General features: G+C 37.6%; 2 protein-coding genes across 2 annotated transcripts in view; one reads left to right on the top strand and one right to left on the bottom strand.

Annotated features, from left to right (window-relative positions):
- The window catches only part of si:ch211-156l18.8 (probable G-protein coupled receptor 158), a 38076-nt gene extending 24778 nt beyond the window's left edge, over window positions 1-13298 (top strand). Inside the window, exons 5-11 of the mRNA XM_025009168.2 lie at window positions 2030-2098; window positions 3266-3375; window positions 5654-5892; window positions 7545-7683; window positions 7819-7921; window positions 8602-8748; window positions 8973-13298. Of these exons, the coding sequence (XP_024864936.1) occupies window positions 2030-2098; window positions 3266-3375; window positions 5654-5892; window positions 7545-7683; window positions 7819-7921; window positions 8602-8748; window positions 8973-12206 (4041 nt within the window). The 3' untranslated portion in view covers window positions 12207-13298. The remainder of the gene's footprint in view (window positions 1-2029; window positions 2099-3265; window positions 3376-5653; window positions 5893-7544; window positions 7684-7818; window positions 7922-8601; window positions 8749-8972) is intronic.
- On the bottom strand, window positions 13279-20460 carry mrpl45 (mitochondrial ribosomal protein L45). Its single transcript, XM_017430487.2, has 8 exons — window positions 20354-20460; window positions 19718-19913; window positions 19348-19465; window positions 19043-19141; window positions 17169-17217; window positions 16920-17069; window positions 16629-16802; window positions 13279-14207 (listed from the first exon to the last, which is right to left on the bottom strand). Exons 1-8 carry the CDS (start codon window positions 20414-20416, stop codon window positions 14109-14111), a joined length of 948 nt encoding a protein of 315 aa, XP_017285976.1. The 5' UTR covers window positions 20417-20460; the 3' UTR covers window positions 13279-14108.
- Between the last annotated feature and the right edge of the window lie 2565 nt (window positions 20461-23025).

Genomic DNA, 23025 nt, shown 5'->3' with positions numbered 1-23025 from the left:
ACAGGAGGGTTAGGAAGCTGGTGGGAATAAACCTGTTTTAACGCTGTAGGAGAAGGGAGAAGCTTCCTGGGAGTTCTGATCTGAGTGTCTCGTGGACTATGAAAGGTGTTTGTTAAAAAAACAAACGTCTTGCAACCTCAAACCAACTTTTTGACGTCTTATGGAGTATGACTTAAGGCTGCTACATGCTCCGCAAGAACTGAGAAAATTATTCTCTCTCCATGGGCTATGAGAAGAAATGACAATTTGTTTCTCACAGCTCTGGTTTAGGAGTTCTTGCAGCTTGTTCCTGATGCATCATCCGAGCAGAACTTATTTTTTTTTATTATTTTAAGTGGGTGTGGTTAATGCAGAAAACTGGAAATTTTGACATTCCCAGTTTTCCGCCCTTTGAGGACTTCCCTGGAGTTTTGCACTTGAATTTTTGGTGAAGTAAATGTCCTGGCCTAAATGAACTTTGTTCTTTTTCCTGCCAAATTAAGTAAACAAACAATTATTTTGGTTCTTGCAGGAGTATGCAACAAACTGTTTTTTAATTTTCTTTACTTTTTATTTTGAGTTTCTATTATTTACATGACACACACATACACGTACACAAGAACATGGAAACCAAACAAACATGGGATGAACAGAATTGTACTAGTTGGTATGTGATCTTCATACAAAACTGCAGTGTGTCTTGTGATCTTTTAAAGTGGTCTCAATAAACAAGTAAATCTCCAGGTTTTCTAAAGGTGTTTTTGCAGCCCAGTCTCTGCATCTGACCAAAAGAACAGATTTTTGTTGATTTAATAAAGACTGTTAACTTTGATGAAACATTTCAGCAAGTAAAAGTGCTCAAGGGATGAAACACTGAAGTGTGTCAACATTAATCAACGTAGAACCAATTTCAAACAGGATCTTTAGGCACTTTGTAATTGTTTCCTTGATCAAGGACACAATTTGTGTCTTTTCTTTTGTTGGTGTACATTCTTAGACATGGTCATTTTAAATAAATTGAAGGCAATCAGACTTGGTTTTGTTTCTTGGAGACATTTCACTTCTGATTTAAGGAGTTTCCCAGTTCCTTTTTTTTCATTAAATCTACAAAAAAAAATGTGATTGACAAATGGTCTCATTCTTTCTTTTCTTTTTTAAAATAAATTTTACTTTAGTGAATATATTTCACTAAAGCATAGTCAGAAATGTTTGAGTTTACTCTAAACTCTAAAGCAGAATAAATTTGAATTTATCTGTATGATGAAGTATTTTGTTTTTGTTCTGTTTATTTTTGTGAGTGAACTAAAACAGATTAATCTTAAACAAGATTGAGATAACTGCATCCTGCAAATTATGGAGGATGAATCTCAGCTACTACCCCATCAAACTTAAATTTAATACCTGTAAAAATTGACTGAGTTATAGCCATTTTTGTGTTAGATAATCAGCTGTGGCAACCATCTTGAACGAAGTGAGTCCAAAAATTAATTACTTATAGAGGTAGGTCCATTGATGACTTCAACAGTTTCATTGAAATCTGTTCAGTGGTTCGTGACATATTTTGCTAACAGACAGACAAACAAACACATCCCTCTTGCCTTCAACAACTGGTATTAATGAAACAATTAATGCTGAAAGTAAGTCACATAATTGTGAAGAAGTTAGTTTGATTTGGTCATTTTCATTTTGCAAGTTAGGCTTTTAAGTATTATGTTACAAATAACAGGAAGGAGTCAGCTAATAAACCTTAACTCAATATATTTATTTTTTGTAAACTTATCTTATATTTGTCAATAAAATATGTGGCTTAGTTCAATGTTTTTTATTTTTATTTATTTATTTGTATTTATTTATTTGGGGGGGGGGGGTAGGTGCAGGTTACTAGACTTTTCATGGTCCCACAAAAATTAAAGAAAGTAACCTGACAGCAGCATGGAACCTATAGAAGAGAATAATCTAAATCACAGATGCCTCACAGATGACAGGGTTGTGTAGTATTGGTCTTTGAGCTCCATATTAAAGTTTTTTCCTCCTTCTCCTCTTTCCTCAGAAGATCCGAGCGTCTGGTCTCCTGCTTCTGGAGACCATCCTGTTCGGCTCTCTGCTCCTCTACTTCCCGGTGAGTTTCCAAACGAGTCCGAGTGTTGCAGATTACAGCTCTTTCCAGATGACCGCACAGCACAGCACTAAGGATTATTTCATAATGGACAATTTGCAGGAGGATGAATAGGGTGAGGGTGTGTATGTTAGTATGTAACGAGGTGGCTGGGAACATAGTTGACATTCCATAACATGCCACTGCTCCAGTCATAGATTACTAATCAATCTTTAGATTCGTTTGACCCATTAATAAGCTGTTAGCGTCAGGCCTGCTGTGCTTCTTTATCAAATGATGAGAGCGTGTTCCTGCAGACTGAGGCAGTGTGCAGAGAAATGATTTAATGTGAAAAGTGTGTGTGTGTTGACATGTTAATTGGCTGGCAGCACTGCTCTTCTGAACTACATACTGTAATCTCAAAAAATAACAAGATCATCATCATTTAACAATTGACCAAACTATAAAAGGTAAACTGTGCAGACTGTCTTCAAGCGTTTAGTTAGATATCAGTACCATTAACACTGCAGCTGGGAAAATGGGTCAAACTGTCTAATATTTTTATACAAAAAAATACATTTACACCTGGCTAGCACATTAGTTTTAAATCCGTCATTTTAAATCACAGTGGTTTGCAAAACTATTGACCCTGATTATTGCAGTCATAAATCTGTCATGGTCAATGTAAATTGCCTTTCTTTACAAAAAAAGATTTCAAGAAAACTTTCTTCAGTGTTAAAGTATGAACATTTACCCCCTTTAAAGTGATTGTCCTAATTGTATTGCAATGAAAGATTAATGAAAAGTTGTTATTGAAAAGCATGTCATACGTGACACTGTTTTTGACATCTCATCTATAAGACTTTAAACAGCAGGAAGGATATGATGGAAACTTTGTGTTTTTGAAACTGTGGTGTACCTTAAATATGGGTGATGCTACTAAGTTCAGGCATTTGTTGCGTCAATATGTGAGAAAGTTTTCCCGTTTTCATGAGGTATTTTTTTATATGCACTTAGTCAGCTTGGGAGAAAAATTACAAATAGTTTGCTGCAAGTCAGTGAAGCTGAATGAGAGAAATGACCGTTGAGTTTTTCAAATTTCCTCTTTCTTTGTACATGAAAAACTATTGCTACGGGAACAAGAAGCTTAGGAGTGGTTGGATTAATCATTGCCTCATTCTGCCTCTGCAGGTCTTCATACTGTACTTCAAACCGAGCACCTTCAGGTGTATTTTGCTTCGCTGGGTCCGAATGCTTGGCTTCTTTATCGTCTACGGCACAATCACACTGAAGATGTACAGGTGCCAAAGCACCACTTTCACTTCATAAAAACACACTGATAACCACAGCTGTGAGACAACTTTATTCTCTTAATTTAAATGTTATACAGTCTACTCTGATATCACACGGAAACAGCAGATTCATGATACACACTTAGAGTCAACTGTCTGAAGTTTGGTAAAACTATTACTGCAGCTATCACTTTTTTCTTTTGAAAATAATTTGTTCAATTCAACTTTTTTTGTACAGCTGTTTTCAAACTCTACAGAGGCGCAAAGTACTGAACATATCAGAACAGGACATAAAAACGGACATTTAAATTTGAGTCAAGAAGACTATAAATATATGTACACATACTTATGAATCTACACACACACTTAATAGAGTTAAGGAAGAAATGGTAAAAGATAAATATACAACACAGCAGATGAGTTAAATCTAAATAAGAACAATGAAGTTAAGAGTAAATTTAAAAAAAACAAGCATGTTAAACAAAATCAATAAAACATGTACACACAGGCAATTAATCACAACCCCAATTCTAGTGACAAGAAGTAAAAACATCAACAAAACAAAACAGAAATGCATTTACTATGTAAACCTGAAAACACAACAGTGGCCATCCTGAACTGGATACGCTTCAAAAGTTAATCAGGGCACATCAATCATTTTTTTCTGAAAGTTTCATTACAATTTGTTAAGTGGTTCATGAGATATTTTGCCAACAGAGTTAGCTTCAAATAGTTCATGGTAAAATTTTAAATGAAATTGCACAGTTTACTTCCATTTTACTTTACTTTTTTTTGTTACAAGACCCATTTTGTGACAAAATAAATAAAGACACAAAAATGCATGAAATTATCACTCAAGTTAAAAATGCATATAGCAACCATTAGTGTCCCTAGTTTTCAACTAATACATTAAAAAAAAAAGAATAAAAATAAAAATTGCAGCCTCTTGGTGGGAAGAAATGGGAGTAAAATACTTTCCTGATATAGTAAATCTGCACCCAAATTATACACACAGCAAATCTAAGATAAAACCAGTAATGGTGTGATTAATACCATCATGAAATCGGGGGGTGGGGGGTGTTAACAGATTAACATTTCTGCACACTACCTAGAACTGAGATTTCTTCACATTCCTCCAAAGTAGCCATTTTTTTGGCAATATTACCTACTATTTCATTCCTACATGAGCTGATACCAACAAAAATCCACTAAGCTTCAACTTTATGGATTCTAAGCAGTTTCAATATGATCTCTGTTATCAAATCTGGTCTTGCTTTAGATTTTCCATTATTTCAGACCACCAAACAGGCCAAGGAGTCTGGTTTTGTTTGTATAACCCACCAGACAGCCCATACGATTGCCATAAGCTCTGCTGGAAAAACTGATGGGTTTGAAAGACTCCATCTTTTTACTATTTGGAAATCCTTTTTTATAAATACCAGTCCCTACTTTTCCACTGCATTGACTTTTACTCTGTCTGTATGAATTTGTTTACATGGATTATATTCTATTTCCAAATGATACTAACACTTTCCATTGGGTTGCCAAGGCATTCCTTTTTTTACTAAGTGTATTAAACTTAAATCTACATCAGCCTGAGAAACTAACAGTATGGGAACTGGTGACCAGCAGTTATCAGATCCCACAACAGTGTTGCCTAAACCTAATGCATCTGCTTTGTGTAACTGCGCTTACAAAATTTTTTTCTTTCTCTTATTACCTAAAAATTCCCATTGTTGATTCAGATCTTTTTTGAAAAAATGCATCCCTTTAATTGCTTGAATTTTGCACAAGCAATAGAGGCCTAATTTATTCTTTCTCAATTCTAAAGGAATTTCAACTTAAAAAGTAGACAAAGGAGTAGCTACAAAAGCTCCACTTCATACCCTTAAAGCTTTGAGTAAACCAAACAACAACAGTCCATCACAGAACAAATCATAGCTCTATAAATCATCATTAATACATGTCTTCCCAATGCCCAATTAAAATCAGCTAAACATTATAAAACATTAATAACCATTCCTTTTGAATTTACTATTTTTTCTGTGTATATGCACCATGTCATTTTTTTTATCAAACCCCACTCCTGTTGTTTGTCTGAACCGTTTTGTTCTTTGTGTATTTACTTCTGACTACATCCAGGTGTGTTTATTAAGATGATAAGTCTGGCTTACCTGCAGGTTTGCCTTCAAGATCACCTATCCAACATATCATGCTTTCTTTGCCTTCTTAGTAGTAAGATAATTTCCTTCAGTCAAAGACTGATGTCTCTGCCTTTCCTTTACAGGGTGCTGAAGGTGTTCCTCTCACGCACAGCCCAGCGGATGCCCTACATGTCCAGCCTCCATTTGCTGAGGATTCTGGGGGTGATGCTGATGACGGTCAGCTGGTTCCTGTGCGCGTGGACAGTGGGCGTTCTTCAGAACCGTGACAGAAACATTCCAGTCTTTGTCACAGCCACAACGTCAGACGGACAGAGCTTCAACCTGTGTTACCTGGATCGCTGGGACTACATGATGGCTGTGGGTGAGCATCAGACAACAGCAGCTGATGAGAAGTTACCATCACATAACATTCAGCAAAGCAGACAGAGTTAAATAGTCATGCAAGTAATTGGTAAAGACACAACAAAGTACAGTTTAAAAAAAAGTTTAAACTAAATCTTTAGGCGGCTTATTGCTTTAATTTTCTCACAGACACAATTTGATTTTTTTTGCATTGTTTCTGCAAACGCATACCAAAAGTAGCATAGTCTGTTGGCATAAAATACAATGTCTGAATCAAGTTTATTTTAAAATATCTATTTGTCAATAGCCATATCTCAGTATGGTGTAGTAATGCGCCCTTAAAAAATGAGGAAACAGGACAGGTGGAGAACAAAAGAAGTGGTAAACCTAAAACAAATTATAGAGCAAATGAAGTGTTTGAAAGACATAACCAAAGGAAATAAATAATAATTAATGAAGTAGAACATCTTTCAGTTTTAAGCTTGATAATGATGTCAACACAGTAAAAGCATGCCTGAAAAGAAAACTGACCAACATTATTGAAGTAAAATGAATGGAGAATAGAAAAAAAGGCAACCAGCATCTACTGAAGAACTTTGAAATACTCTTCAAGAAATTTGAAGACATCTTTTTGAAGACTACCAATAAAAAAACTTTTCCTAAAAGACTTCAGGCTGTGTTAAGGAGCAAAGACATCAAATGCTGACTTTTAGAAACGTACAAACTCAGCTTCTGCCCTTTAAATTAGATTTCCAGCTTTGTCCATTTTAATAAAATTGCACACACATGCTATTTAGGAGTGCAAGATACCCACAAGTTTGTAAAGAGTGTTAATATAAAACCCTTTATGCTTATCTTATCAACATCAACCTAGGGCTGATTCATTTTAGATGATTAATTTTGGGTTGGAATAAATATAGCCTAAAAGTAAGTTTTCTAAATGTCTACATCTAGTTTTATATTCACATTTTTATTAATTCTGTGAACTTTAAACCATATAAACCTTTGCTTTGCCCTAAAAATCTTTATTACATGGTATTTTCATAAGAAATATGATGAAAATGTGACTCCAGGCTGCATTTTAAGAGGTATAGCTAGCTACTGATGCTCCTATTAGTGCTCCTATATAACCACAAAATCCCATGTAAGTAAAAACATAATGCAGTGATTTACAGATCTCTCAATCTCTGTCCGTCTGACATCGTGGCTGCGACAAAGACTGGAAATGAAAATGTAAAGATAGTGTAAAGGTTTTTAAAATATGAACCATTCTTTTTGGCAATGGAAGCTGTTTTAATATGGCCGAAAACCCAATTGGTTTTGTCCTGTCTAGCTATTAGCTCATCAGACCATATAGATTAAAACTATATTTCTCTAAACTGAGGGCATTTAAAGATCCACTTACAACAGGTATAATTTTATTATTCAAAACTTTACACAGAGAACCATTACAAACTGGCCAAGATATTCCTCAATGTGCAGCAAATCAAAGTTGTGCATTATAAAACAAGATGTTAGCTTTCAGTTCTTGTTCCTATAGGCTGTTTTTCAGATTATCTTGAATTGTGGTGGGGGGTTTTTTAACCAGTGTCAGATGAATATAACAAGCATGTTTTTATTTTCTGAACTGGTGATCACCACTCATTTGTTTGATACTTCCTCCTGCCTCAGCTGAGCTCCTGTTCCTGTGCTGGGGGAGCTCCCTGTGGACGACTGTCAGGCCCGTCCCCTCGGCCTTCCACGAACCTCGCTACATGGGCATTGCCATCCACAACGAGCTGTTTCTCTCCTCAATGTTCCATTTATTTCGGTAACAAAACTCTTTGCATTCCAGAAAAGCTCACCACTTTTGCCTGAGTAACACCTTCAGCAAATAATATGCATTGAAACACAGAGAGGACACACTTACAGTATCTGGGCTGATTTTTATGTTTTCTACCTTCAGGTTCACCTTTCCATCTCTCCATCCTGACTGGATGCTACTTCTCTCCTTTACACACACCCATGTAACCATCACGGTGACACTAGTCCTGCTCTTTGTTCCAAAGGTATTCAGTTTTTGTATGCCATGTATTCAAGGTAATTAGACTTTTTTTTAGATTAAAATCTCAATTGTTAAAGTCAATTTTGTGTTGGCTAAAAGTTAATTAGGTGTGGCAGCCATCTTGAATTGGTGTGATTTCAAAAGTTATTTGTCGGTGTTCATCCAATGATTACTTTCTGAGTTTCATTCAAATTCATCAAGAGGTTCCTGAGATATTTTGCTAACAGTACAGACAAATGAATGCACACACACACACACACACACACGTAGACACGGGCAAAAATATTATTGGTAGGTAGGTAGGTAGGTAGGTACATGCAATTATAAAAATTATATTATAAAAATACACTAACAATGATAGCTGTCACCTGTTTGCTCTTTATTCTTTGAAGCTGTAGTGTATAATAAAATCAGCTATTGTTTGTTTTTTTTCTCATTGTGGCCAAAAAAGACTCATAAATGTTTGCTTGAATTCACACCAATCTAGGCACATTTATAGATAGATTTACAGGAAGATCAACAGAACTACAAATAAAAAAAAGAAAGAAAGAAAACTAAAATGTTTACACTATGAGTTGTAATTACTCATGCAAATACATTCTCATGTACTTGCATAAGTAAATATTTAGTAATTACTCATGTAATAGTAATTACTAAAAAGAGTAGTTTGGATGTGTTCTACAGTTCATCCATGCCTCTAAACCTGTGAGAGAGGAGGTAGCAGCAGAGGTGTATGAAGATGAAGTGGATCTGCGACGTTCTGCTTCGTGCCTCAATAGCAGCTTCCGCTCTGCTTGGAGTGAGCACAGCATGGATCCAGATGATTTCCGGGTAAATTCTCTTCTCCCCTTTAACAGTTATCAATTTAAATTGGGACATAATTTACAATATCTGTAAAAGAAAATTGATTTCTTTTCTTATCCTGATTTGTCCTGACATGAAAATGTTTTCCACCTTTTGACTTGTAGCTTTCACCATATTTTTATCTTTGTCATATCAACTCACTGCTCAATCCTGTCATCGTTTCCCTGCTGTTTTTTTTTCATGTGTACCAGGATGAACTAAAGAAGTTATATGCTCAGTTAGAGGTGCACAAGACAAAGAAGATGACAGTAAACAACCCTCATCTGTCAAAGAAGCGCAGTTCTCGATGTGCGTTGGGGAGATCCCTTATAAAACGCATCGCTGAGTTCCCAGAAAGTGTGAGCCGGCAGTGCAGTCGTGAAGAGAGAGATGGATCTTTCCGCAGCAGATGTGAAAGTCACTGTGACTCTTTTCGGAGGTCCCCAGATACCATAAGTATTAGTTACCGAAGTTCAATAAAATCACCATCACCATCCATACGCAAGTCCCAAAGTGATCATCACTATGTTAGAGGAAGAGGCTCTTCATTTCGTGAGTTCACATTGAAGGCCAATTCTGTGAAGAGGTCCTCCCAGCGATCTGAGACAGACTCCTTAGACATTCCACCAGAGGTGTGTAAGTCAGCCAGTGCTCACAATTTGACAATTGATACCAATCTCCTGCATCCAGATCACACAAGGCTTCACAAATCCTGGAGCCTTAGCTCATCTACCACCCATTCTATTGAGAACATACCAAAAATATCCAGGTCAAGCACAATGCGGTCCAGGCAGAGTATTTCCATCAGTGACCAGACTAGAAGTGCTCTTCAATCTGAGTCGTTTGACAAGGCTGCGATCTGTCCTTGGGAAGTGGAACCAGAACAGCCAGGGGAAAAGAACCAGAAGCATGTCACATATGCAAGTTCTAAGGATGGTGAAGAAAAAGGCCCACCTTCCCCACAAGCACTTGTCTGTCCCTGGGACCATTTACCTATGATGGAAAAGACTCCTTTAGTGGAAAAAGGACCACAAGCTGCCAGCTTGTCCTCAAAAGCACCTGTTACAGTGTCTGCAAGTGCACCAGGCTCTCCAAGACCAAAGGTGGCAAAGGATCAGCGCGTCTTCTCCTTCCGCACCACTACTAATAGGTGGTTGTATGTAAAATCATTTATGGCATCCGTGGATAGCAGCAGGTCCAAAGATGAAAATTTAAATAGAGAAGATTCTGGTTCACAAAAAAGCCAGGAAAGTATGTCCACAACACCAAAGTCTGGGACATCTAGTAGACGACCAAGTATAGAAATAAGATCACTTCAGAAAACAAGTATGTCAACCACGGATGGTAAACCTTGCCTTGTGAAGCAGAATGCAGTCAGACTCTCTTCTACTGATTCTTCGGACAGAAGCCCACGAAGGCTTGTCATTGTAAAATCTGCCATTTATCCAGGCAATACTGATGATACACAAAAAGATGGCAACTGTGAACATGCATTTTTATCAAGACAGAGCAGCAAACGTAGTAGTGTAAGTTCTTGGGAGACCTCTAGCAGCTCCAGAACTCCTTCAACTCGTAGAAGGGGGAGTAATCGAATTAGAGCTGCCTGTAATGTCACTTACACAGATGTCTGTCCTTGGGATGGGGGTGGTTTTACACAACAAGGAGAAGGACCAAGAAAGGAACAGAGCATCAAAGCAGGCTTTTGCTCCCAGGAATTGCAGGTATCAGAACGATCCAATGTTTGTCCATGGGAATCACAAGAACAAGGGAATCTGAAAGGACAAGAAATTGGTCGGGGTGAAGTGTGTCCATGGGAATCGCAGGATAATTCTGCCACTTCGCCAACCATCCTGTTAAAAGATCCACAGATTCAACAATTTATGAAGCATGTAGAGGATGCATGCCCTTGGGAAGCTGCAGAAACTCCTCAAATTTCAATAAGACAAGACAGTGACTATGCCAATGTTTGCCCATGGGATGTTCAAGACAAAGCTGAAGTTGTATATGAAAACCTAAATCCTTTAGAGACCAAAGGTACACTGGCTGTACCTCTTTGTCAGGAAGTCATGAGACCTGCCATCTATCCTGGTTCATCCAGTGAAGTTTTAAGCAAAGACCTACCACACAATACAACATCTCCTGCCCTAAATCAGAGTGAGCAGCTGGTCAAGGCAGTTGAAAGCTGTCCATGGGATTTTCCTGATCCACCTAAAACCATGGAAGATATTATTCCATGGGAAGAAGGTAGCAAAGAAACTGCAAACACAGTCTTAACATCAGAAATGACAGCTAATGTAGACATTTGTCCCTGGGAAACTAGAAATCAAAATGTGTCGACAAAAGCTACATCCATACAAGCTGAAGAGAGAAAAAAAGCTAGAGTAAATGTGTGTCCCTGGGAAACTGAGCTCCCCGAACAAAATGCAGCTACCAACATTGTGTCACGCAAGCTAAAACAACCATCAGACATTTGTTCATGGGAGAGTGAGGAACCAAAATCAGCAATTCCAAAGACACCCCAAAAATCAGAAAGCTGTGTGAAGCAAGACACAGCTTGGGGAAATGTTTGCCCATGGGAGACAAAAGTGTCAGAGCTACTTCATATTAAAGAATCAAAACCATCTGAATTTGGCACCACAAACGTTTTAAAAGAGCAAGACAATGCTCAGACAGATGTCTGCTCAAGGGAGACCAAGGAACCAAACGTTTTCAAAAAGCAAGACAGCAGTCAGGCAAATGTTTGTCCATGGGACACTAAAGAATCAAAACCTCTCAAAAAGAAAGATAGTGCTTTGACAGATGTTTGTCCGTGGGAGACTGAAGAACCAAAACCTCTTGAAAAAAAAGAGAGTGCTTTGGCAACTGTTTGTCCATGGGAGACAGACAAACCAAGAATCCTCAAAAAGAAAGACAGTGCTTTGACAGATGTTACAAAAAAACAAGATAGCATCAACGATGATGTTTGTCCATGGGAGACAGAGGACCCAAAAATGCTCAAAAAGAAGGACAGTAGTCGGGCAGATGTTTGTCCATGGGAAACGGTAGACAAGAAAGATGCAAAAGAACAAGATGACATTAGAGAAAATGCCTGTCCTCTTGATAGCAAAGAACCAGAAGATGGCAGAAAAAGTGACTCACATGGAGCAAAAAAGGTTTTTGCTCCAAACAGCAACATAGATGAGGTCTCAGAAATCCAGAGGCCACTTTCAGTAAATGAGACTCTGGGAGACGTGAGCACAGAGCAGACAGATGAGGCTAAATCAAGCTTAGCGTTGGGCCGTCGTGATGCTTTGTGTCCGTGGGAGATCATACGGAGTGCATCGGGCTCATTTACAGACAGTGCCTCAGATGTCTTCACATGGGAGCCTGAGAACATTCCAGAGGAAGATGAGGAAGATGATGCAGAGTGTGCTGCTGAGGCTCTCGTATTCCCACCTGACTTGTGATCCAAACTTAACCAGTTCACTTTCAGCCTCCCCTGGAATATCAAGGGGAATGTGAACTCTGTACAACCTTCCTGCTGGTTTGAGGGTGACAGTAACAAGGAAGTGTGGAGAACTGAACTATATATGGAACATGGGCTAATCTAAAGAACAACATCCCTATAGATTGTAAACACACACACACACTTAAGACAGATATCAACTATTAAGACAAATCGAAAAAGGGTACTGTTTCAAGTTTGACAATCAAGTGAAGCCATGGCCCTGACTATTAAACTCCCTGTAAGGACTTGGTGAGCTGGACTAATAGATTTTGCAAATAGATTTGCTGTTTTTTACTTAAGCACCTTTAGCATACTTGTTAAAATTCTCCTCAATCTAGCCAAAACAAATCCAGACATGTTGAATGATGGAAGGACATCTAAGGCTAGTAAAAAAAACATTTTTTCCCCTACTGCTTCTATTTCCCATTTTAAATTACAAATTTATTTTGTCTTTGTATGTTTTTAGATGAAAAGTTATACATTCCTTGTATTGTATGCCCATAGGGAGGATCATCAACAATCTAACTTAATCTGCAGTTCTTACTAAATATGATGAAGGAATTCTATACTTTAAACTCTAATTTCTCTAAGATCTTACCATCTTTAGAACAAAGTGTCAATATGGATGTCAAGTTCATTTTTAAATGTATTTAAAACAAAAACTAAGCTTCCCCATTTACTGTATTCATAAGGTACTCATTAAACAAAGAATTGAAAAGCCACTAGTCTTTAAAACATTCCTAAAACCTGAAGCTTTTTATGAAAAACCTAAAGATGATCAGTGTTCAAAAACTATTATAAAGGGACACCACGTGCATGCTCCTCACCTTCACCCCGCCATCAGAGACGATCCTGCTGACGGCAGAACCCGACTTCAAGGTTCTGCTTCCTGTCCTGCTTCCCGAGGCCTCTGAATGTTTTATTCCCTCTTAATGTCAGATTTACTGACTGAATACTCAGATATTTGATTCAGTCCAAATGAAAAAAATGTTTTTCCGTTTTAAGAAATACACATTTCAGATTCTTTATGCAAACAATATTTCTTTTTTTTTTTAAGTAATGCAAATGGCACTGCAATAATATGTTGGGTTTTTTTGTAAAGTGAAATAGTGAAATGCTTCTGTATGAATCCAGTAACAGCTTTATTAAAGAAAACAGAGACATCTAATTGCAGAACAGTTGGAAATATCATGTTATTATCTTTCTATTTCTTTCTATTTTAATGTTTTCATACACTAAGAGTGGGACTTCTGTTACAATTTGACATAAATGCAAATTTCAAACGTGTTCTGAAGCATTTATACTTTGTCAAATTTTTCCCTTGTTTTCTGAAAGCAATATAACTTTGTGAAGCCACTGTCAAATATGGCAGAATTTTTTTTGTCTGTGTGGCGGCATCGTTTTGTAAGCATTGTTGCATGTTTGTGTTTTTATACATAAAAGAAGTAAGTTGTTAAGACAAGGCCCTTGATTTTCTGACATGTAATGATGTAAAGAAAAGCAGGATATTAAGTCAACTATTTTTGGTAAATGTTGAGGTCATCACACATTCAGAAATAAACTAGTTTGTTTCTGTAGATCTGTTCTTTTATTTCTTTCATGTACATAATAATAATAACTATTATTATTACTGGTTAATTTTGGCTAATTTGAAAAACAAAAATGAGTAAAAAATATTGTAGCAATCAGAAGAGACTTAAATATTACTGTTGCTAAAGAGGCATCAAAATGCAGCAAAAGCTTAGCTGTTCTGAGGGTCTCAAACTTCAGAAGAGTTTTTCCAATAGTAAAATTCAGCTAACAGAAGTCTGGTTTCTTGGTCAAACACAACAGCCTCAGACAAACACCGCCCCCTGGTGGCCTACTTATACCACTGAACTGCTGCTGGTTTGGGAACTTCATAGTTGAGGCTTTCCAAATCTTCCCATGGCTTCAGCTTTGGACCAGGAATGGCGACCGTCTGGAGAAGTGAGGGGAAAAAAAGTGCTTTACCATATATACATGACGGAAATGTAACAGATTTGTGTGATATAATTCTGACGAATCATTTCAGACAGACACCTGGCGCAATAATAAAACCATAAATGAGTGAAGTGAATCACAGATCTTTTTGCTACATCTGCTGGAAAACCTGGAGTCCTGGTTCCAAACATTTCTTGATTTTTTTTTCCCTTTTAAATGCCAAGAATGCAAAGACAAAGCTTTTATTGTGAAACAGCTGACTATAAAACAGGGGCTTGAGAAAGAATGTGATATACCAGACCTCTGTTAACCTCTATTAGTCTGATATTTGATGTTAGTTAGTGCAAACAACCCAATTTGCAGAGCTCTGCTGATGATGGGTGGGTTTCTCCAGCAAGAAGATGTTCCAGGCAACAGAACTGCTCCATCTGTCAGGAATATATCTCTAAAACACAGCAGGGACTGACTCACTGACATGATGACTGTGTACAAGATTTCTGCAGTGATTCATACAAACCATGTTATGTGCCGACACAAAAAATGACCTTCAGGTTCTTAAAACTCAGTTGGGTTTAGTTTATCACTGAGTGAAATATATTTTTAACACATTTACACTGAGGCAATTTGCATCAGATACACTATAAACAAATTATTTAATCAGCAAAGGTTTTTCTTCAGTTCTGTATGTTCACTCATATTATTTTATAGGATATATGTGGAGGGTATCCAACAAGATTTCTCACAATTTATTAAAACTATATTTTTACTGCCCTGAAAAACAAAGGTTTACACAGAAATGTCTTTGTGAGAAAATAACTTATCTGATCACAACCAATGCAGCACATACAGCTAAAGTCAAAACAATGTATGCCCTGGTTCACTTTAAGGTTTTTGGATCAGGCAATGATAAAAAATCTTTGTTTTGTAGATTCTTAAAATGACAAATTTGACTTTCTACTCTAGAGCATAGAGGTGTGTGTTAACACAACGCCAAGAAGGAAAGACGTCAGCAATGAGGTTAAAGAAGCAACAGTTGCTGCCCATCAATCTATGAAGGGTCAAAGGTCATTTCTAAATTATTGGAAGCCCATCCTTCCACAGAGAGAAAGATTTTTCACAAGTGGAAAACATTTAAGACAGCTGCCAATCTTCCCAGAAGTGGACGTCCTAAAAAATTCAACAAAATGATCCAAAACACAGCAGCTAACCTACAATAAAACATCTAGAAAAAACAGGATCAAGGTGTTGCAGTGGTCCAGTCAAAGTCCAGACTTCAACCTGACTGAAACCCTGTGGTGGGACCTTCTGTTTATCTTTAGCAACAGGGAGATGTTTCCTTCTGCCAATTCATCAACAAAAGCACTCTGACAGTATTTTGTTCTTCTCTGACATAGTATTTGCTCAATTTAAAACCACAAATAATTATCTTTTTAAATGATGTGATCATTTCTGAAAGTAAAAAAAATAACTAACAGTCATACTGACAACACCAGAACTTCTTAAAATCTCAGATTTAGTTAAGTCAACTGTAGCATGACAGAGTACATGAGTGTGAATGAGAGGGAGGCAGGTGGAACAGTGAGGCTACAAGAAGCAGAGGTTACAAAGGTGCTGGACTTCAAGTACTAGGGTCGACTGTCCAGGAAAACAGGGAGTGTGGTAAAGAGGTGAAGAAGAGAGTTCAGGCAGGATGGAGTGGATGGAGAAAAGTTTCAGGAATGATTTGTGACAAAAGGGTGACAGCAAAGGTCAAAGAAAAGGTTTACAAGACAGTGGTGAGAGCAGCTATGCTGTATGGTTTGGAGACAGCGGGACTGACAAAAAGACAGGAGACAGAACTGGAAGAGGCAGAGCTGAAGATGTTGAGGTTCTCCTTGGGAGGGACAAGGATGGACAGGATTAGGAATGAGGTCTTCAGAGGTACAGCACAGGCTGAACAACTGGGAGATAAAGTTAGAGAGGCCAGACTGAGATGGTTTGGACATGTGCAGAGGAGGGACAGTTGGTAGAAGGATGTTAGAGACGCAGCTGCCAGGAAAAGGACAAAGAGGAGATATATGGATGCAGTTAGAGAGGACATGGAGGTAGTTGGAGTGAGGACAGAGGACAGAGTTAGATGGAGGAGGATGACTCGCTGTGGTGACCCCTGAAAAGGGAACAGTTGAAAGAAAAAGAAGAAGTTTAAGAGCTGCTCAGAGTGGCTCCACACCAACAGTGTACTTTCTTTTTACCATGACTGTATTTACTGAGAAAGCTTTAAGGACCTGACCATCATTAGCAAATTTGTTTGTTGTCCTTAAAAAATAACTAAACACTGGCCAGGTAATAAAAGTTTTTATTTGGTTATTCAAGAGTCTTGAGTCTGCCTTTTTCCTGACTATTAGATCAATGCTGCCTGTGCTGCATAGTAGGGGATCACCTGAATAATTGGGTCTTTGGCAGGTGCCCAGGATGGAACAATTTTCCCATGTAACCTCCACCTGCCGTAGGGGTTGATAAGGTGCCGCTCTATGACCAAGTACTCCAAGATATCCTTTGGCTGCTCCTCGCTGCCCAGCATCAGCCTCCCAAAGCGGTCATAGATGGCCAGAGTCTGCAAACCAAACAGTCGTAAAACAGGGTTCATCCAGTGATCAACACTTTGATGAACTGCTTTCTGCTTCTTCTTTCAATTAGTTCCAATATTTATTTATTTATTTATATGTCTCACCTGTTTTGAGTGCATCCGAACCGTCACCTGCCCATATAGGTTGCCTTTGGTGACCATATCGGGGCAGCGAGCGTGTACCACTCTGGGCGGTTCCAAAGACTCAACAAAAGTCCAGCGGATGGTCTTGTAACGATTGCCCCTTGTCATCTCCTGAATACAGCACAGTGGAACAATGGCAGGCGTGAAGACAGAGAACCGAGGGTTTGATAAAACCAAAAAAACTTGGCAATTTTCAGAGTGAAAACTTACAGGATAACACCTCTCTGTAACCAGGGAGTGAAGCCTCTCCTTGTTGAATCTGCAAAACAAGCAGCAGATGTCAAGATTATTCTCTACAGACATATATATATATATATATATATATATATATATATATATATATATATATAAAGCATTTATATATATAAATAAATGTTTTAACCCTGAACATTTGTTTTGTGTTTTGTTTAAAACAGATGAATTTAAACTGACAAAAAACAATTAAATATCTGAAAAAAAATTACTAAAACAAAAAATTAAACAATGAAACAAATCATTTTTATTTAACTTCTTTCCAACTAAACAGGTCACAGTTACTCTAAAACACATTTTTAACAAGTTTATCACAATAAAACTAATTCCTACAGGAAGCATTCAACAGGGTAAAGTGACACTGAGTGAAAACATAAAATTAAAACCGAGGAATGCTTCTAATATGAAGTTCTAATATAAAGTATATGTAATCCTACATTTGTACCTTTAAGTCAGCAGCAACACAAACAACATATTCTGCTGCTAAAACTGGTGATTCTGAGCCTCATGGTGATAAACAGAAACAAACATTTTAGCCGCAGGCTAATGAGGTAATTGTGCAGATTACCCCAAAATAGAACTTCATAAATTACTCATCAGTGGTCTCATTTTTTATTGACAATTATGAGGAGCTGAGGACAGCACAAGTCCATCTCTCATTTCTACAGAGACTTGCAAAAGTATTCACCCCTGTTAGTAATCTTTTTATTTTGTTGCCACACAACCTGGAATTTAATTGGATTTTTAATTTCATTAAAAGTTATAATTCTCCAAAAACACAAGATTGATTAAGTTACATCGGGGAAAAAATGTTTTAAGATGTTTTTTAAAAAACATATAAAACTAAGAAGTGGTACATTATGCACTCAGCCCCTTTGCTTTGAAGCTCAAACCTTCACCTTCAGAAGTCGCATAATTAATTAAATAAAGTCCACATGTGAGCAATCTCGGAGCCAAACGATCTAAACCTGTTAAATACCTGCAGTAACAGCCCTCAAAATCACACCAATCCAACACTTTTAAGTAGTAAGAGGCAGCATGAAGACCAAGTAACTCTCCACACAAGTCAGAGACAAAGTTGTGGAAACAGAGATCTGGGTTGGGTTCTAAAACTAGATAACAAAGACAACCCTGGTGGAGCTGCAGCTCTTCTGCAGAAAAAGGAGGATCTATCCAGAAGACCTGCACAGAGCTGGACTTCATGAAAGATTGTTTCAAGGAAGAAATAAGGTAGATTGGAATTTGTTAAAAAACATACTGCAGATTTCCTGAACATGCTGAAAAAGATGCTGTGGTCAGATGAGACTAATATAGAATTTTTAGACCATGTTTGGGGCAGATCTACCATTTCTCATTATGCTGAAAACACCATCCCTACAGTGAAGCAGAGTGGTGGCAGCATCGTGCTGTGGGGATGGTTTTCATCAGCAGGGACTGGGAACTTGGTCAGACTTAAAGGAAAAATGGATGGAGCAAAAATACAGAGAATACAGTCTTCCAGAGATTTGAAACTAGGACAAAGGTTCCAGCAGGACAAACATACTATTTTACCATTTTATACATTTATTTTCATTATTTAAAACAAGTTGTTTGTTTAACTTCATTAATTTGAAGTATTTTTGTGTAACTATTGCTTTTAATCAAATAAACAATCTAATTAAATTCTATGCTATAAGGCTGCACAATACAAATATTACTAGAAGGGTTGAATACTTTTCCAAGGCTCTGCATAAGAAATGCCTCGGTGTAGTACACTCAGTCCCTCTCTGCCTGTCTGAGAATAATTCAGCCATCTGAATGAAGCGAAGTGACGCAGGATTGATTTTTCTTACTGTGTCAGGGAGTTGTGAGCTTCAATGAAGATTTCTTGAGCTTGTTCTGCAAAAGTCTTTGTAGTGAACTCCGAGTCATGCTCTTTGATTTTACGAATCCTGAAACGAGACAAAAATGGTTCATTTTAATAATCTTCTCCAAATGTTTTGAATTCAATTCAACAAAACAGTGTAATAAGGTGGGTATAAAGACGTGTGAGTTCTCTCAGTGACACTTAAATCCCTTTTCCTTTAAATGTCAACATTTGATAAACTAGTAAAGCATCAGCACTTAACCGAAATGAGAAGAGAACAACACATCTTACGCCAGCTGTGAGGCGGCGCTCTGTCGGATCTGTTCGGTTCGTTGTCTCAGGCCCTCTTTAGACAGAGTAGAGAGACGAGAATCTCCTTCTGGTGGGATGTAAGGGTCAAATACTCCCGCTGATGAAAACAACAGGACACAACTGTTAGCTCATTGTGCACTGTCCTCCATGTAAATGTTTCTGCATAAATGGTGTCAATCTAAAACTGCTGATTTTACAAGTTCCACACACAGACTTACTATGTTTTTTAGCACTACTGTTGTCTAAATATACAATAATATTATATGACATCCAAAACAGCATCTCTGGTTGAAACTGTGGAATCTCCACATCAGCAGTCAGATTATTCAGACACGTCAACACATTTTACCTGTGCAGGCAATATTAATGGGCCTCTCCAAGTACTGCTGCCGAATAACGACACCTGCCGCTCGAGCCTTAAGTTCTGGGTTTTCTTCCTTCTTCCCCTTTATGTTCACTGCAGGAGGGATAAAGTACCTCTTCTTGGTTCGGACTGGCAAGTAAAGTGGGACAGGATGTCTCACGTCCAAAGGCACCTGAGCACTCTGACAAAGGGAGGACAGATAAGTGTTTAACCACAAAAAGTGTGTGCAAACAGATGTATGAACCTACACTCAGAGGAAAGAAAGCTAATATTCCAGATGTTCAACAGTTTGAACCTTTAGAGACGCTGTTGGACAGGTGGTTATTGAGGATTACTTCAGTTTGTTTAAAGTTTTTAGCCTACTTTTAATTTCACAGTTAAGATTGATTATCGTTTTTCCAATTTAACGGTATCTATCTTGTTCGAACAATGCAAATTTCATTTTCCGTATAAAGTTTTATTCGTATTTGTGACATTCACGTCCTGACAGAAAACGCTATTCAAGCTGCCTCCAGTCAGGATTATATTCAGAGAAACAAGCTCATAATAAGATAAACGAAAACATTTCCTCCTCACCGTGGTAATTATATAAATGTAATAACTTAGCAAACGACGCAGTACCTTCAAACTGCTACATGTAACACTGCGAAGGGACACAAGCGTCCTCCTCATGGATGTCGCCATCTTGCTGCAATGAGCAGTCAAAGATAACTTCCGGTTGATACTTTCAAAATAAAACCTTCGCGGGATTATGCCCTTGTCTCAGAAACCTTATGAAGGTGTTATCCTGACGTTCATAGACTTTGAAGTGTCTTCAAATGGTGGACGTTCTTCTGGGTCTTCATGATTACAGCAGCAATGTAATGATCAAAGAAATGACTTTACAGACATAAGTTATTCTTGAACAGTAAGAGTTTATTCAAAATAACAGAGTCTGTGCCGAATCGAGACTTCTGGCCCAATCAGTGAAATCCCCCGTTCCTCTCGGGGCTGCTTCTTTTTATAAACATTTACCACACCCAGTGGTACGTCTTTGTACAGTTGTTTTCGACAACGTGAGCTTAGGAGCCCATAATCCACTTCCCAAAAAGGGATTGTACCTGAAGACAATGTCTCAACGTGGAACTCAGGCCCCATCGCCACACTGAACAGATGTAACCCAGATACCTAAACTTGTCCATGAGACCAAACAGGGTTTATAACGGGGCGCTTAGGGATAAATAATATTAGAAGAACCTTAAACGAGATCTGTGGCAAAACAAAAACAGGATCCCTCAATGCTTCTTAGCCTTGATGCTGAGAAGGCATTTGATAGGGTAGATTGGCAGTACCTGAAGCACACGCAATAAAAAATGGATTTTCATAGAGATTTTATCACTTGGATCAGTGTCCTGTATTCTGGATCCATGTCCACAGTACGGGTGAATGGATACTTTCTGAAGAACTTTGGTTTAAAAAGGGGAACCAGACAGGGATGTTCTCTCTCCCCTCTACTGTTTGAGGCCCTGGCAGAAAGCATACAAACAGACTATAGGATTCATGGTGTAACAGTAGGAGAACTGACCCATACAATCTAATTATATGCGGATCACATTATTTTATATATTTCTAACCTTCTGAGCTCAATTCTTATGCTTATGACTGGTCTGAAAGACTTCAGAGAAGTATCAGGCTATAAAATCAATGAAACTAAGTCAGAGACTATGATGTTGATGGGAGATTGGCCAACAGATTTAAATAAAGAGGTCACTTTCAATTGGTCCAAGAGGGGATTTAAATACTTAGGCGTGATGATTATACAACAAACCTCACAACTATTTAATGGAAATTATGGCGGATTAATCGCACAAATAAAATCAATTGATCGATATATCGATTGATATATCTTTTTCAGGCACTCCCTATTTGGATATCGTTCTCCACTTTTAAAATTTTGGATAAAATCATTAATAACCTTACTTGGTTATCTTTGAAAACCAAGAATTAGACAGAAATTACTACTAAGCCCAAGAGAAAAAGGTGGTCTTAGTATGCCTAGTTTCAATTTGTACTACTGGGCAGCACAAATTCAGTACGTAGTAGAATGGCTTGTTCAGGATGAGGATTGGTCTGGAGAACAATGCTTGCCTGTTGGTATCTCTTGAAACAATTCCATTTATGGAAGGAAAGAAATGGAAAGACTTAAAAATTGAAAACGAGTGGATTATCTGTACACATAGGGTTTGGTCTCTGGTGAGGAGAAAAATAGGAGCACCTTTAACAATATCACATATAATGAAAATAACCAAGATTACCCAAACAAACTGGATGCGGGGTATCGGAGATGAGCAGAGAAAGGATTAATTAGACATAATCAGTTATTCAATGGAGAAACTCTTAAGTCATTCAAGCAGTTACAAGACAAATATGGATTATGCTATAAAGATTTCTACCGGTATTTACAATTAAGGGATTACCTTTTATCACACAAAGAATGGCCTACTTTGAAACTAAATTCATTACCTTTAGAGACATTTATTATAAAATGTGTAGAGGAAAATAGTACGAGGAAAGATTATATCTAATATATATATAGACATTTACAGATGCATTTCTCTGACAATTCTATAGATATAAAGCAAAAATGGGAACTAGAAATTAATATTGTTATTGAAGATGGGGAATGGGAGGAAGTTTGTAAAACAGGTTATAAGATCACCCACAGTCCAGGGTGGAAGAAATTTGACTGGAAATTAAAAATGAGATTCTTCAGAACACCCTTTAGTATATCAAAATATGACAAAAATGCTACAAATCTATGCTGGAGGAACTGTAATCAGACTGGGGACCACACTCATATTTTTTGGGATTGTCCATTGTTGATTTCATTTTGGCAAGGAGTTCAGACAGATATTCAAAAAAATTTCAAATTTATATTACCGCTGAACCCACTGTATTATATATTGGGTTTGACCCCAGGAGGAAATATTGGAAAAAGGACAGTGCAATTACTACAGATTATTTTACTGGTTTCAAGGAAAATTATAACTCTGTCCTGGCTCAAGCCTTTGCCTCCCACCCTTCAACACAGGCAAAAAAGATATTATGGAAAAGATAATGGCAAAACTTCATGTAAAAATTGATATTTTTTTGAGTGTATGGGCTCCTGCTATTTCCCACTTTGGATGACCACACAGATAAAAATGCAAGAGGCTGTGCTAGGTGATATGTAAGGTGTAAGGTGATATGTTAACTGATATGTTAGGTGTATATGTTAGGTGTATATGTAAGGTGATATGTAAGGTGATATGTTA

The sequence above is a fragment of the Kryptolebias marmoratus genome, linkage group LG3, assembly GCF_001649575.2.
Source record: "Kryptolebias marmoratus isolate JLee-2015 linkage group LG3, ASM164957v2, whole genome shotgun sequence".
Classification (NCBI taxonomy): Eukaryota; Metazoa; Chordata; class Actinopteri; order Cyprinodontiformes; family Rivulidae; genus Kryptolebias; species Kryptolebias marmoratus.
Note: the sequence above shows the minus strand (reverse complement) of the source record. Positions and strands in the feature narration are given on the sequence as shown.